Raw genomic sequence first — 17809 nt, forward strand, 5'->3', positions numbered from 1 at the left:
TGTGTTCTTTACCACACGTGACACGTATTTAATGTTTAATGGGGGTCTTTTTAGGAGATTTTGCAGCTGTACGCAGTTTATCGTAATCAGAATCTCTTTCGGATTACGTTACCGACAGCAACTCTGATGTCTGCAATTCAAAATCTCGGCCTCTACATTGAGCGGCGCCCTTCATGACGCATTGGGATTGGTTTAGAAATGTGACACTCTGCGAACCTTCCAATTGTTCCCACCCAATTTTAGGACAAATTCACCCTTGGTTGTCTCCAGGCGTATATCTTATATTACAGACTAGTGGTGGTGCTGCTGTCCTTTTTAAATCTGGATAAAAATACACAAATCAAGTTTGCAGTTGACACTAAACTAGGAGCAAGGGCCGATTTCATCATTAAAGGTGGAGGTGAGGAAAGAGCAGTGAAGGGAGTGCAGGAAAAGAAGGTGGATGTGGCAGAAATGAGAATGTGGAAATGGAGTTCTGTGGAGTTACAAAGAAGGAGAGAATAAGAAATGAGACAAAAGTGGGAAAGATATCAAAGAAAGAACAGGAAAGTAAACTGAAGTGGTATGGACATTTGATAAGGAAAGACAAGGAATGTGTGTGCAAAAGAGTGATGGGAGTGGAAGTCCAGGGCAACAGAAAAGTGAAGGTGGATGGATAAAGGAAAGGGTCTGACGGAGGAGATGGTGTCAATGTGATCCATTCACCTGAATCACCTGAAGCAGCCAGGGAGGTGTGAGGCCTTCACAAATAGCCAGGGAAGTGCACCAGCCAGGCTTTGGCCTACACCGGCCTGAAATGTGCTTAACTCTTAAAAGTTCAAAAATACACCCTGGAATGTCCCAAAAATAGGCACAAAACGCTCCACTGGAAAGGATGTCACCATCAATCCCTGGCTAGTGCACAGCAGGACCACTTTATAAAACAGGGGTGTCCCACAGTGCCTTCAGGTTTGTCCTTACTGCCCCCCCCTTTATTAACTCTTTGAGCACTGACTATGTTTTTCCAAAAAAACTCAAGTTTTCTGAAAAACACACAAAGCAATGGATTCACACAGAAATCAACTTAAAATGTCTGTTGATGTGTGCTGTGGCTCCCTGGTGAATGCTGCGGTAGGAGCATCAGCTACACGAACGCGTTCAGCACCACAATCATCAGGGGGCCAATCACTTTCATTTTCGATCTCCATCTCCAGATCACTTACATCAAAATTGCAAGTCCGACAAGTCAGAGTCCGATTCAGCGATATGTAAAATGTCCAATGAGTATTTTGCTTCAAGTATTCACTTTGGTCTCTCACCAGATTTTAGAGGTGGTTTGTTCTTCACTATTCACGCACAAACAGGAAATCGAGGTCAGATCAACAAAGCTAACTTTCCTTCTAACAAATAAGAGTCGAACTAAGACGTAATAGCGAGTTTTGTCGCAGTTTACAGCTGACTACCGTCCTCTACCCCTGAATTTCGACGAAAGTCGACATCCAGCCTGAAAGAGTTAATCAGTCACCCATTTCTTCTGTTAATTGATTTCTTTTCTCTTCATCTGAATGCGCTTTTTTACGATTCAATCCTCTGATTCGCTTCTCTTTTCCTTAAATGGCAGTCAAACACAAATGAGGCGTGAAGTCAGCGAGCCAACTGATGACCAGCTAAGTCGGGATCTCAAATTAAAACCAATTCGACTCTTAACGAGTTTCCTAATTAGAAGCTCATTATATAATTCCCCTTTGCCAGGCATGTCCAAAATGATTGATTTTCTTTTTTCGAAGACCACCACCCAAAGGTTTTGTGGGCTCGAGCAGATTGACGTTACTGAGACACCCTCACCTTTCTTTATTGGCAGATATTGTATGATGGACACAGGTGAGCTACTCATGCGTTGGCCCGTTTTGCATCTCTTTTTTGTTTGGCAGCTTTAAAGGAAAAAAGAAACAAGGGGTCTGAGTTAGTAATAGGAAGTCAATTCAAATGAAGACGAAAGAAGTTAATTAGGTCATAAATTAAAAATAGAGTGAGAATGAAAACCCTGCAGCCACTGCGGTCCGTCAGGATCAGACACCCCTGTTGTTTTGTAAGAGGAGAAATTTATTAGAAAAGGGAAAAAAGGATTTGCCAATAAGGCAACGCTAAATAAAAACACTATCCAGAAATCAGAATCCCAAAAACAGAAGCCAAAGATTCAAAAAGTTAGCAAATACTAAGAATTAACAACAGCAAAAAAGGAAAACCTCCCCAAACACCAAGTAGTGATGGGCGACTCACAAACGACTCGATCGTTCTGAACAACTCCTTTTAGTGAATCCCGTGAGCACAAACAAATCGCTTCAGAGTGCTAGAGCACATGTGTGTCCTTCCTGCGTGATGTCATGGGTGTCTTTCATCTTGCTGACAGATGTTTAAAGCGGACACGCAAGATCTTCCTGAATTATGAATCTTGATTCATTTGATTCATGAACAATCCGCTACCTGAGAATCAGTCTGACAGTTCTCGCTCATTTGATCCACAAATGAATCACTACCTGTCAATCAATCTAACGATTCTCATTGATTTGATTTGTGAATAATCCGCTACCCGAGAATCGATCTAACAATTCTAATTGTTTTAATTTGGGAATGAATCACTGCCTGAGAATCAATCTAGGGATTCTCATTCATTTGAATTGCCAGCAAGTCTCTACCCGAAAATCAGTCTAAGGAGTCTCATTCATTTGATTTGGGAACAAGTCGCTACCCGAGAAATCAGTCTTAACAATTCTCACTCCTTTGATCCACAAATGAATCACCACCTGATAATCAATCTAATGATTCTCGTTCAATTAGAGTTGTGAATAATCCGCTACCCTGGAATCGGTCTAACAATTTTCATTGTTTTGACTTGCAAAAGGATCGTCACTGCCTGAGAGTCAATCTAACGATTCTCATTCATTTGATTTACAAGCGTCTAACTGTTCATTTCATTTGCAAATGAATCACTACCAGAGATTCAATTGAACAAGAAGAATCTTAACGATTCTCATTCATTTGATTTGTGAACAAATTGCTACCCGAGAAATCAGTCTTAACAATTCTCACTCCTTTGATCCACAAATGAATCACCACCTGACAATCAATCTCACAATTCTCGTTCATTTCATTTGTGAATAATTCGCTACATGAGAAGTGATCTAATAGTTCTTATGGTTTTGATTTGCGAATGAATCGCTGCCTGAGAATCAATCTAACGATTCTAATTTGATTTGTGAGCAAGTCTCTATCTGAAAATCATTCTAAGGATTCTCATTCATTTGATTTGCAAGAGTCTACCTGTTTATTTGATTTGCAAATGAATCACTACCAGAGATTTAATTGAACGAGAAGAATCATGATGATTCTCATTCATTTTAAATGCAAGTAAGTCTCTGCACGAAAATCAGTCTAAGGAGTCTCATTCATTTGATTCGTGAACAAGTTGCTACCCGAAAAATCAGTCTTAACAATTCTCACTACTTTGATCCACAAATGAATCACTACCTGACAATCAATCTAATGATTCTCGTTCATTTGATTTGTGAATAATCCGCTATCTGAGTCACTGCCTGAGAATCAATCTAACGATTCTTATTCGATTTGCGAGCAAGTCTCTACCCGAAAATCATTCTAAGGATTCTCATTCATTTGATTTGCAAGCGTCTACCTGTTTATTTGATTTGCAAATGAATCACTACCAGAGATTTAATTGAACGAGAAGAATCTTGGCAGCTGTCGTGGACTGCTTCATACGCAGACCATGGATGGCAGCAGTTAGGATGTTGGGTAATATAATATAGTGCCCCTGATTTGTGAAGTACAAGCCAGCGGAGGTCATCCTTAAATTATTTCACAACACACTGGTGAGGCCTCATCAGGAGTCCTGTGTGTGCGGTTTTGGTCTCCCATGTTACAAAAAAGACATAGCAGCACGAAAGAAAGTCCAAAGGAGAGTCATGAGGCGGATTAGAGGTCTGGGAGGTCGGAGCTCTGAGGAGAGAGATTGAAGGAGTTTAACTGTTTCTGAAATGATTTACACAAAATTGAATTTGCAAGGCATTTTTGTGAGGTAAATTATGCGGCAAGTGAAATTATTCACACCATCAACGCACATACCTTCATCTCATCTCCGTCTGCAAACGTATGGCAAAAAATTGTATGCTTGTCAAGTGTGTGAAAATACAGAGCCTGTGAAGGGACACAAGATTTTTTTTGGCAAAAGAAAATATCCCGTACTCATGGGAGAGTTTCACGTACACGTAAGAAAGTTCTACAGGATTTATTTACATGTGCACTAGAAACTTGTGTGTGCTCGCGACATTTGACACTTTCTTTGCGCACACACATACCGATCCCCTTCTATGGTGGAATCGCTACCCTAATTTCCCCTTTCCCCAAAATTAACCAGGCACCACACTTGTAAATTAAATTTATGATGAATGTGGTAATAACATATTTGGTAGAAATCAAGCCACAAAACTCAGTAACAACGCACGAGTGCCCAGTTTACAAACACAATACAAGCATGACGCACCGTGAACAACGCAAACAACAATGGCAGTCCAATGCGTAAATCCCAATAGCTGATCTACGAGGTCAGTTCCAAAAAAGCTTAGCTCAAAGTCATTCGGGAGATGGGGAAGCTTCCCAGATTTAAAAAGCAAACACATTTCAGTCCTATCAGCTCTTCTGCACTTTCCTCTCTGGGTGGTGCGAAACAGGCTTCCCATCACGGGTAGTTTGTGTTTTCCTGACCGCAAAAATTTCTCTCTCCACCGTGCTTGCTGGATTTGAGCATCCATCTTTGCAGGTGGCTTCCTGTTGCTTTTATCCGACATCTAACATCTACAGTACCGATTCTCCCTTAAAGGTGCAGATCTCACTTTCTCTTTTGGGTACATCAACAGTCAAGACAAACAGACGAACAATACAGGGAGATGGCAACAGCAAACGTAACACTTATGTGAGACCTGCTAACACACAAAACTATCCCATGCTCGTGAGACTGTTTTATGTGCAAATGAGAAAATTTGTGTGTGCTTACAAAATAAACTTGCATGCGCACGAGAAAGTTTCCTGCATTCACGAGATATATTTGCGTACTCGTGGGAAACATTCTTGTGCTCCTGACATTTTACTTGCACGCGCACACAACTCGCCTCGGGAGCATGTGAAACAAATGTTTTCTTTCATGACAAAGATGGGAGCAGATAGAGCGCGCTTACCTGCAAACACTTCACTGCTGCTTAAATCCATCGACTTGGGTGAGCGGCCTCAGGTGAGTCTCCAGAAGTATCCTGGTTTGGATCATTTTACAGAGTTGGGAAATTTCCCATCAGCACAGATGAAGTTACATCTGACTCTAAATAAGCGCTGCGAGCAGGAGTCGATGGCAGGAAGCAGTGCACAAAGCAAGTGCGAATGCGTGGAAGGATCGGTACAAGGTCTAAATGGTACTGGAGAGTGACTGAGGAAGAATAAAGCAGCTCCAATCATGGAATAAAACCTACAGAGCACTACTTCTTAGCTACCACCCCAAAATAAATGCAGTCCACTATCAAAATGCACAGTTTAGTGAGTTTTGCAAGTTACAAAATTACAATCAGAAAAATGTTTTATGGGCAATTCATGAAACTATGCAAAACGACACTCATCTGTTTCCATTATCACACAAACAGAAATTGAGATTACGTGATTGAAGTTGCTGGGAATTAGTAGAGGACAACCACGAGGATGCGCTTCGAAACTCATGAAGGGCAAATTTTGCACAAATGCTAGAAAGTTTTTCATCACAGTTACAGCCATTGACCAGTTAAGTTTTGGAGTAATGCAGTAGACCAGTGTTAAAAACTTTTTTTTTCCTTCTTAAGTCTCTTCTAGACCCACTCCATGATGACCATCAAATCTAGAGGGGATTCCCCCCTTGGAGAATTGCACCATACAGAGCGTAGCAATGTCGAATTGCTTAAACTGCCGTGGCAACCCATCATGTGACACTTTTCCTATTGTATACAACGGTGAGTCCCTAAACCTCTCTGACCCCAAAAGGTTGAAACCAATGACCTGGACCCCCTGGGTTTAAGAAACTATGCCAGGACTTTAGGGAGCTTCCAATGCTCGACTTGAAGTTATTTTGCGACACTTGGCTCTATACACTAACGGTTGTGTTGAAAAGTTTCCATCCACTCATCTAACAGACACGAACGTCAGGGAGGTAGTGGGCTCTCGATGATTTCTACGACTTTTTTAGAATATGTGTACTACATACATCATTATTGCACACACATATACAAAATATCTCGGGCACACAAATTGTAGATTTTCTGAAACCATCAAAGGATCAAAATTCCACTTGGAGGGCCAGAACTACAAATGTATTAAGTGGTGCTGAAAGCTCCAAAATGTGTTTTCCAGCTTTGGTGCCTCATGATTGACTCCAAATGGTGGTAGCTTCTCGGTTTTGCTCCTTTGACCACTCATTGAACTGACCAACACAAAAGTCAAGAACAAGTCTGCCATAAGTGGTTAATGGAAGAGTTCAAGGAGCTTGGTGTAGATGCAAGGAAGAGGATCCATAGATTTAGTCAGGAATGTCTCTTGAACAGCTGTAAATTCCACAATTTGACTCGGATAACCCTAATCGTAACCACAGCGCAACGGGGCCCTAATGCTAATCATAGTCTAATGCGATGAGTGTTATGCGACTGATGTTGAGGGCGTTTTGTGATGTTGGGGCACTGCATGACTGACCTCATAGGAACTGCGGTCTGAAGTAACACCCTGTTGGATCACGTAGGCAAAGCCAAAAAAACTTCTGCAGGAACGACCATTGTTTATAGTCAAATGAGGCAAAGGGAGTAATTTAGGACACGACGACCAGAAGGCTGTTTAGAGGAGAAAAGGTGAGACATTCAACCTCAAGAACACCCGTGCCGAGTGGTGGCAATGTCAAGATCTGGCTGGAAGTGGAGCTGGTGCATTGGACAGAGTGGACAGAATCAGGAAAGAGAAAGAGGAGGAGGAGGACTAAACCTCAGAATTCTTCAGCAGGACCTCAGACCAGGTAGATGGCTGAAGTGCGGACACAACTGGGTGTTCCAACAGGACGGAAAGTAAAAAGAGCTGGTTTAGGAATGGCTTGATCGGGCCAACATCAAGGGTTTGGGATGGTCTTCTCAAAGCGCTGACCGCAACCACCCAGTTAACAATCGATGGACTGCACATATTAAAAAATCAGAGGACAGGTGGTCAAATATCCAACCAGACACTTCCGATTGAGGCGAAATATGCTAAGGGACCCTCCACACCACCTTTTAGGGGTGCCGTATGGATACTTTTCACCCCGTATGTGTAATTCTGTCCTGGTGATGGTTTCAGAAATCCCATAATAAATTCAAGCCTGTGCACTGCCACGTCTGTTTTTGTAATAAGGGCGTCTATCACGCCACAGAAGGAGAACAGTTGTAGAAACCATAGAAAGCCCCGTAGCCCCCTGACAATTCATTGCAATTCTGAGCGAGTTTTTGTTTCAAATTCCCAAAAACTTGTAATTTATAGCTTTGTTTTGAGTGCTTTTACACCAAATTTAAAGCCCCTAAAGAATCCAACAGCCCGAATTTAAATCCTACACCTGGTCACTGCCCGTACGGAATTTGTGTACTCTTCCCACTTCAAGCACGGAATTCCCACTCAGTGTTTTCCCGATTTTCATCCCGATTAACTAACAACATGCATGTTAGGTGTCTCGGCGAGTCCAAACTGGCCCCATGGGAGAGTGAGTGGGGCCCGAGGTGGGCTGGCACCTCTCGACGGCCGTTTCTTGCCTTTTACTCACAACTGCCAGCATACACTGCAGACCCCTACATTTGATGGAAGTGTGTTTAGGAATGTGATGGGAGAGAATTTCAAATTTTCCAATTTTATTTTTATATCTAAAATAAACACAGCCTGCTGGGCTTAATTATCATTCTTCTATTTGGGACTGTTGCTGTGTCTTTCTCAGCTTAAAAACAGTCCAACTGTGCAACTTGCACCAGTTGATGCATATCATTATAATTTTTTATTAATTAAGGCACAAGGTTTTATATTTTCCTTCTTATTTGCCTGCCCCTTTGCTAATGTTTAGACCTTCTCTCAGCCTTATATCACATTGAATTGGTTTGCATTCAAGTAATGACCTCCCAGCCTGCAGGTGGCGCTGTTTTTGTTTTTTTTATCTTTCCTGAAAACTAGTAAAGCTAATTTTATTTCCTAAAAGGCAACGATATAAAAGCAGAAGACAAGTACAAAAAAAAAAAAAAAATCTGGCAGATCCACATTGAACTTTCTCTGTCAGTCAGAAAAGTCAAGGAGGTTTTCCAAAACATTTTTTAAATTTCTTCTTTTTTCTGCCTGATATTAATATTTCTCTCTTTTTATTCTGCCTGATATTACTAGGAAAGGCACTTTTTGCTCTTCTTTCCAATTTATACAAAGTGAGCAGCCGAGCCTCACTTTCTTCTCATTTTCAGGCATTAAAATCTGCGCTGCGATGTCCGCCAATCACATGTCACTCCTCCATTCGAGCTCCACTTGCTTAAGTGAGCCGCCATCTTCTGGGAAATCTAAAAGAAAGAAAGAAAGGGACACGGCATTAGATGAAGAGCAGCATGTCCTGGATTCACCTCTGACAAGTGTTTTCTCAAGCACTGCGACCCACCTTGAGGTCACAGGCGGCTGCCGGTGGGTTAGCCAGTTGCTATTGTTTATAATGGGTAGCGGTTACGGTGGGCCGCCGCTCCAACAATCATCCCTTACCCCTGCACTCCTGATGATCACGCTTGATGGACCAAAGGAACCAATTCTTACAGCTTGAGGGTGAATCCCATCCTCGAGGACATCAGTGGGATTAAGACCGAAGTGGAGCCGCAGCAGAAACCTTGAGATCCTTTAAAGGGTAAGTGGTCTCTCTACAATTATAGTATACAGCCATACGAAAAAGTTTGGGAACCCCTCTCAGCCTGCATAATGATTGACTCTCCTTTCAACAAAAAAGAGAACAGTGGGATGTCTTTCATTTCCTAGGAACATCGGAGTACTGCGGTGTTTTCCGAACAAAGATTTTTACTAAAGCAGTATTCACAGCGCATCACTTTTTCCACATTTCGTTACGTTACAGCCTTATTCCAAAATGGATTAAATTCATTTTTTTCCTCAGAATTCTACACACAACACCCCATAATGAAAACATGAGAAAAGTTTACTTGAGGTTTTTGCAGATTTATTAAAAATAAAAAAATGAGAAATCCCATGTACATAAGTATTCACAGCCTTTGCCATGAAGATCCAAATTGAGCTCAGGTGCCTCCTGTTTTCCCTGATCATCCTTGAGATGTTTAATTGGAGTCCACCTGTGGTCAATTCAGTTGACTGGACATGATTTGGAAAGGCACACACCTGTCTATAGAAGGTCCCACAGTTGACAGTTCACGTCAGAGCACAAACCAAGCATGAAGTCAAAGGAATTGTCTGTAGACCTCCAAGACAGGATTGTCTCGAGGCACAAATCTGGGGAAGGTTACAGAAGAATTTCTGCTGCTTTGAAGGTCCCAATGAGCACAGTGGCCTCCATCATCCGTAAGTGGAAGAAGTTCGAAACCACCAGGACTCTTCCTAAAGCTGGCCGGCCATCTAAACTGAGCGATCGGGGGAGAAGGGCTTAAGTCAGGGAGGTGACCAAGAACTCCAGAGGTCCTCTGTGGAGAGAGGAGAACCTTCCAGAAGGACAACCATCTCTGCAGCCATCCACCAATCAGGCCTGTATGGTAGAGTGGCCAGACGGAAGCCACTCCTTAGTAAGAGGCACATGGCAGCCCGCCTGGAGTTTGCCAAAAGGCCCCTGAAGGACTCTCAGACCATGAGAAACAAAATTCTCTGGTCTGATGAGACAAAGATTGAACTCTTTGGTGTGAATACCAGGCGTCACGTTTGGAGGAAACCAGGCACCGCTCATCACCAGGCCAGTACCATCCCTACAGTGAAGCATGGTGGTGGCAGCATCATGCTCTGGGGATGGAACTGGGAGACTAGTCAGGATAAAAGGAAAGATGACTGCAGCAATGTACAGAGACATCCTGGATGAAAACCTGCTCCAGAGCGCTCTTGACCTCAGACTGGGGCGACGGTTCATCTTTCAGCAGGACAACGACCCTAAGCACACAGCCAAGATGTCAAAGGAGTGGCTTCAGGACAACTCTGTGAAGGTCCTTGAGTGGCCCAACCAGAGCAGAGCCCAGACTTGAATCTGATTGAACATCTCTGGAGAGATCTTAAAATGGCTGTGCACCGACACTTCCCATCCAACCTGATGGAGCTTGAGAGGTGCTGCAAAGAGGAATGGGCGAAACTGGCCAAGGATAGGTGTGCCAAGCTTGTGGCATCACATTCAGAAAGACTTGAGGCTGGAATTGCTGCCAAAGGTGCATCGACAAAGTATTGAGCAAAGGCTGTGAATACTTATGGACATGGGATTTCTCAGTATTTTTATTTTTAATAAATTTGTAAAAACCTCAAGTAAACTTTTTACATGTTGTCATTATGGGGTGTTGTGTGTAGAATTCTGAGGAAAAAAATGAATTTAATCCATTTTGGAATAAGGCTGTAACATAACAAAATGTGAAAAACTGGCTGTGCACAAATGTGGGTCCCCTTGTCATTGTGCTGATTTGAATGCCTGTCGCTGCTCAGTGCTGATGACTTGGTTGGATGAGTTTATTAAGCCTTGAACTTCATAGACAGGAGTGTCCAATCATGAGTGGTCAAAGGTATTGAAGGTGGTCAATCGCAAGTTGTGCTTCCTTCCCTTTGACTCTCCTCTGAAGAGTGACAGACAGCATGGGATCCTCAGAGCAACTCTCAGAAGATCTGAAAACAAAGACTGTTGAGTCTCCTGGTTTAGGGGAAGGCTACAAAAAGCCATCTCAGAGGTTTAAACTGTCAGTTTCAAGTGTAAGGAATGGTATCAGGAAATGAAAGGCCACAGGCACAGTTGCTGTTAAACCCAGCAGGTCTGGCAGGGCAAGAAAAATACAGGAGCGGCATATGAGCAGGATTGTGAGAATGGATACAGACAACCACAGATCACCTCCAAAGACCTACAAGAACATCTCACTGCAGATGGTGTATCTGTACATCGTTCTACAATTCAGAACATCATTATGGCAGGGTGATGAGAAAGAAGCCCTTTCTGCACTCACACCACAAACAGAGTCGCTTGTTGTATTCAAATGCTCATTTAGACAAGCCAGATTCATTTAGGAACAAAGTGCTTTGGACTGATGAGACAAAAATGGAGTTATCTGGTCAGAACAAAAAGCACTTTGCATGGTGGAAGAAGAACACCACATTCCAAGTAAAACACCTGCTACCTCCTGTCACATGTGGTGGAGGTCCCATCATGCTGTGGGGCTGTGTGGCCAGTTCAGGGACTGGGGGCCCTTGTTAAAGTCGAGGGTCAGATGAATTCAACTCAATATCAACAGATTCTTCAAGATAATGTTCAACCATTAGTCACAAAGCTGAAGTTAGGCAGGGGTTGGATATTCCAACAAGACAATCACCCAAAACACAGTTGGAAATCTACAAAGGCGTTCATGCAGAGGGAGAAGTACAATGTTCTGGAATGGCCGTCACAGTCCCCTGACTTGAAGATCATCGACAATCTATGGGATGATTTGAAGCAGGCTGTCCATCAAATTGAACTGAACTGGAGAGATTTTGTATGAAGAATGGTCAGAAATACCTCCATCCAGAATCCAGACACTCATCACAGGCTATAGGAGGACAGCATCTGGAGGCTCAAAGGAGCAAAAGGAGGCTCAGCTAAGTATTGATGTCATATCTCTGTTGGGTGCCCACATTAATGCACCTGTCTAATTCTGTTATGATGCATATTGAATATTTTCTGTTAATCCAATAAACTTAATGTCACTGCTGAAATCCTGCTGTGTCCATAAGGCATGTCAGATATTAAAAGGAAGTTCAGCCAATGAGAAACAAAAATCCAAAGAATTAAGAGGGGTTCCCAAACTTTTTCATATGACTGTATAGATTAATCTGATACATAAAATAAAATGGAGTTCTAAAGTGAAGCTTTATCTTACTAGATGTTAAAGACCCCTTTTGTTTGTTCTTGCAGCTTACAGTCAGGCTCTTAATGGGGAACTCAATCAATGGCACCGAAAAGTTCCAACTTTATCTGTAAAGTAAATGCCAGTCGAAAATCCAGATGGAGCCCTGGGGTTTGTTCCCTTCGTTGTTCATAGCGTGCTGCAGTCCGTATTATTAGACTTCTTAGGGCTGGTGAGTTGGGGGTCCCCTCAGTGTCCGGAGCCCACGCCCCACCCGATTCACCCGATTCGATGTGGTAAAGCAAAATGCCGACATACAGATGCATTCGTGGTGCTTTGTTATTCAAGCGTCGCATATTCCCGATCGTAACGACACGACACATTTTAAAAATCTCACATACCATCTTCTGTGCCGTCTTTTTTTATTGCACCTTTACAATACCATCACAACGTACGGCGGCGTATTTGAGCTAAAGAGAAAAAAATTAAGGGCACGCTAAAAAGGTCTGTTTTGTGATTAAAGTGGAAATTTCATCTTTAATCTCGTAGTTTATTTTATCATTAAAGCAGACCGTCGTAAATGTCGTCTTAAAACGGACCCAGCTGTTAATCGCTACGTGTCTCTGGGGCGGACGGCAGCGGCAGGCAGTGATTGCCACACCGAACACATCACATTAATGATATTCCAGCTCTCTGCACATTTAGAATCTTAGATTTTAAGGAAGAAATATTTAGAATTAAGGTGCTTCAGTCTTTCCAAATAATAAACATATGGTGCCTATAGAACTATAAGAAACATGTCATTTATGTATTAATAAATAAGGATGTATTAAGCTAACTGAACAAATGTAATCTAATAAAGACACTAAGCTGTAAGAGTGTATTCCTGCAAGACAAATGTATTAAACTAACTTTTAAGGTAGCTTTTGATATCGCATAACCAATTATTATGTGTGGTGATCATTATGTGCGAAATGTAAGCTAAAATAAGATTCTTAACTTGTAACCGCCACATAGCCATAGATAACTCTTTATCTGTGTGACGGACAGCCGGGTCCCATGCCCGGCCGGGACGCCTCTGCTGCATACGTCCCGAGGGAGCCACCATGGACAGTGCAATACCTTCCCCGGGGCGCCTGGCCGTGGGTCCTTCCTCAGTCTCCCCCGTGGCTCCATGGGACATGGAGTCCACCACAGCCCGGTTGGGAGATGGGGTGGCCGCTAGGGGGTGCTGCGGAGAGCCAGCCACAAGGGACGACTTACCAGCCCCACCCAGAGGTGCAATTAAGACCAGCTGGTCAGGCACCTGGAGCACTTCCGGGTGGGCTATAAAGCGGGCCAACCTCCCTCCAATTCAGGGCCAGAATCGGGAGGAAGAGGTTGCCTGGGAGGAGTGGTGGTGCCAGGAAGGGTTGTGTAAAGTCTGTTTTGTGCTTTTGGGACTGTGTTGGGCCTGTGGGACACGGGGAAGGCGTATAAAATAAAAAACCTGTTTGTTGTACACGTGCCTCTGCGTAGTCTGTGCCGGGTCGGGCGCTATATACAATCTGTTATCATCCGTTATATTAATTATCATTACTATTCATGGTGGCTCTAAAATCCGTACTGACCCCTACTCTCTCTTCTGTTCTTTTTCCGTTATTTTTGTGGTGGCGACCTGCGCCTTCACCACCTGATCAAAGCACCGTGATGTCCCCCCATTGATGGATTAAAGGCCAGAAGTCCACATGTCCGTCATCATCAAGTCCTTCCATGTGAAGCCTGAATACCATGACGACTGATCATCTATGTGAGGTAGAATGCCTAGAGGGGGCTAGGTGGCCTCGGACCCCCTGCAGATTTTATTTTTCTGTCCTCTCTGGCCATCAGACCTTACTCTTATTCTATGTTAATGAGTTTTGTCTTATTTTTCTTATTTATTTTCTCTTTCTTCATCATGTTTGAGCTACAATATTTGTATGAAAATGTGCTATAGAAATAAATATCGTCGTCGTTTACAAATTTACAAATTCAGGATGTGGACTGCGGCTACAGCGATCCATGTAATAACCTCAAGATGAACTGCTTTGATAAAATGTTTTCTTTATTCTTGTCAACGAACTTGAGTATTTAAGGACGTCTCTCTTAGGCTGCTGGCAACGTGACAGGGTCTCACCGAGAAGAAAGAAATGGCTTTTTATTTTAAATTGGTGTTTTTTTGTCTCCCGTTGTTTTTCCCCTTCAGCGACCACCATTTCTACTTGATACCACTGATATATTTTACATATAAGTCGTTCACTTCATTTAAATAATGAATACTGTTAATAATTACACATGTGCGGTGGCACGGTGGCAGAGCAGTAGCACTGCTGTCTCACCATCCCTGGTGTTTGCATGTTTCCCTGCTTGGTTTCCTTCCAAAGACATGAAGGTTTGGGGATTTGGTGAAGCTAAACTGACGCCAGTGTGTGTGTGTGTGTGTGTGTGCTTACGTTCACCATGTGATGAGCTGATGCCCGTCTAGGGATTGTTTCTTTCTTGCGGCAATACTTGCTATAATGGGCACATCCCTGGATTGATGGATGTAATCATTAAACATCCACCCTTTTCAGAGATATTGCGGTAAGGTGGACCGTCCTGGGAGGTTAATGGATGTTTCAGGCAATTCACAACACATTCTCACCATGATAATATCTCACACTGCCACCTGGTGGAATCTTCCAGATTTACACAAAGTACGTGCCCAAGTATAAAGCACACAACGCTGGCGTAGCAGTAGTGTCCCCTGGAGCACGAAGTACAAACCCGGTTTACTTTTCAGTTGACGATCTTGACTACGCCTTATTTTCAGAGTAGGTCCTAATTTCGGGGAAACACCGTATAGCGCAGAAGACGATTTTTTCATTACAATACTTACTAATATGGCAAGTTGTTGCCTCTTGAAAGATTTAGATAAAGTAAAATGATTGACGTTTTCTCCTGCCTGTTTTATTGCTTAAATTGTGGCATGCCGGGGGGGTTGGGGTTATGTGTGTATTTTAAAATGTTCTTCCACAAATTAAATAAACGAAAGACCCCCGTGTGTGTGTGTGTGTGTGTGTGTGTGCGCAGCAGTCCACTCAACCACAGCCACTAGATGGCACGTGTGTGCACTTTTGTTTTTTCGGTGCTCATTTCTCGCTACGAAAGACGTGTGACCAGCAAACACCGCCACACCACGACGACGACATCGTGTTAATGACACCGGTGAAGGGACACAACATCAAAGTGACGCAACCGCCTCGCCACGTGAAACGATTCGACAGGTGACCAGCTAAACTGGGATTTCAGACTCCATCCAATTTCACTCCAACCAGTCTCTTAATGAGAAGCCAATTCTTGCTGTTAATTAAACTCGTTATTTAATTCCATGGCTTGTTGCTGCTCTCGTTCTGCCACAGCTGACATTTCCAAAAACGGTTCACGTTCTGTTTTTTCTAAGACCACCGTCAAGTCATTTGGGTGAGCTGAGAGATCAGCGTTACTGAGACCACCTTCACCTTTCTTTATTTTCAGATACTGTGCGACGGGCACAAGGTGAGCTGGTCACGTGGCAGCTTGTTTTGTGTCTCATTATTGTTTGGCTGCTAATTAAAGAAAAAGAGACAACTAAGAGGCCCGAGTCAAGTTAACTCAAATTAAGGCAAAAAGAAGTTCATTAGCAGCAAAAATAGGTCACTAATGAAGAAGATGGTTAGAATGAAAAGCTGCAGCCTCTGCGGCCCCCCAGGACTGGAGCTCGACACCCGTGCTCTAGGGGTTGGACAGAGACCATCGCGCACACACCATGAACTGAAAAGGACAACACAATGAAGAGCGCAGCTCGGCAGCCATATTGAGACAGGCATGCGGCCTGTTCTGAAGAAAGCTGACCACAAATGAGGACTTAACTTGAGACATTTACTAACTAACAAGTCTGTGTGCCGCCTGAAACTACACATCACCATTTATCAGGTTGTATGGCTGCCAGTATTCAAATATACTTTGCATATTGTTATTATTTATGAATATTCTCAATAATACATTGTTTAAAGTGTAACTTCACTCCTGCTTGTCTTTTACTATACCTAATTGCCTGGGGTTATAAATGTAGGAGGGAAGGTGGGGAGAAGTTCTCTCTTATGTATATTTCTCTTCTGGTTCGTCCTGCTTCCACTTCAAAACCGGTCCCGCCCACACGCAGCCCACACGGCATTTCTCGATTCCTATTCGTCCTCTTCCAAACCCTTCCCCACGCTGCCTGCGGCCTCACATACACCTTGCTATTGGTTTCACTCCTTGCGATTTTCGTTATACTGTGACGGTTGTTTCCTAAGACTTTGTTATAAAATGAACGACAGTATCTTCTCTGTCGACGGGTTTTTGTACAACGTCATCTCTATTCCGCGAATCCGGCAACTGCCTGTTCCTATCAGTGGGTTATTTCTTGACACAAACGGTTGACGAAGGCAATGCACTCTCATTACGACATAAGGCAGGAGATTTCGTTGCATCACATTGGGACAGATTTGGAGACGTTCTTCCTGTTGTTCTTTCCGACGCAAATCGCGTTATCACAACAAGTCACGAGTACAATCAATACATGGCAACATCTGGAGTTTATGGTGGTGAAGCTCAAATTCACGCTCATTCCGAGATCAGATCTTTCGACTGATTATCTGTCGTCTCCAGCAAAACACCAATTCACAACTGCATCTTTCAAAAAGTATTTCTTTCTTCTTGATTTCTGAATTCCTTTCTCACTGTTTTCCGTTCCTATTCTTACACCGCCGTGTGTTACGGTGGGCGTCGGCTATCTCTAATACCTTATAAACAGTAGTAAGTGAGGCACTCTGACAAAGGCTACTTATTAATAATACAAAAGGGGAAAGCAGAACAATATTGTGTGAAGATCTACTGTTCACAGACCAACACTTGCCACTGGGTGTCCGTTCTTTTTCTCAGGACTGTAGCATTAACCTCATTCCACGGTGTCATTTGTTTAATTGGGTTCTCGGAATTACTTAAAAAATCTGATCACGTTGGCAGTCATTTTTATGGAGAAACAGAGAAAACTCTCAAAACTTTCGTAGCCCAGTTTTTTTTCTTGCCAAACAAATCTTACCCTTCAAGAACAAGTCTATGATGACCATCAGATCTGGAGAATCACCAATGGCAGTCACAGCAGAGCAGCATCTACTGCTTAAACTATCTTCCCATGGCAACCCATCGCCAGAGGCGTCACAAACCGCACTTTGAATACAATGGCGACTCGGGCTTTAGCGCAACCCAAAGGCCTATCTGTGGTTCTGCCAGCACAGAACTAGAAATACAAGAGCATGTGGTCCATCAGCCAGCTGCTTCATTATCTACTGTATAATAATCTAATGAGAAAATGGCTTCAGTGTGTGTAGGACCACCATCACCGTGATTAACATGCCAGTTAGTTTGCATCCCCAGTCCTCCCTGTGTGGAGTTTGCATGTTCTCTGGGTGGCAGTGTGGGTTTCCAAAGACAAGGAGGTTAGGTGGACTGGTGATCCTAAGTTGGGGGATTGTGTGTGTGTGTGTGTGTGTGTGTGTGTGTGTGTGTGTGTTCACCCTGCGATGGACTGGCGCCTTGTCCAAGTCCTCCAGTTAATCCAAAATGCTGCTGCAAGAATTATTACAAGAACAAGAAAATACGAACACATAACCCCAGCT

At 43.1% G+C, this 17809-nt stretch overlaps 1 protein-coding gene across 3 annotated transcripts in view; it reads right to left on the bottom strand.

Moving 5' to 3' along the window:
- Nucleotides 1-617: 617 nt before the first annotated feature.
- Nucleotides 618-17809, bottom strand: part of LOC120526342 (putative helicase MOV-10) — a 166381-nt gene continuing 149189 nt past the window's right edge. For 2 of the 3 annotated variants that reach the window (XM_039749497.1, XM_039749496.1), the window contains exon 23: nt 618-8606. In XM_039749497.1, coding sequence (XP_039605431.1) covers nt 8545-8606 — 62 coding nt within the window. In that variant the 3' untranslated portion in view covers nt 618-8544. The remainder of the gene's footprint in view (nt 8607-17809) is intronic. The other variant, XR_005633117.1, reaches the window with a different exon arrangement.

Source organism: Polypterus senegalus, chromosome 3 (genome assembly GCF_016835505.1).
Source record: "Polypterus senegalus isolate Bchr_013 chromosome 3, ASM1683550v1, whole genome shotgun sequence".
Classification (NCBI taxonomy): Eukaryota; Metazoa; Chordata; class Cladistia; order Polypteriformes; family Polypteridae; genus Polypterus; species Polypterus senegalus.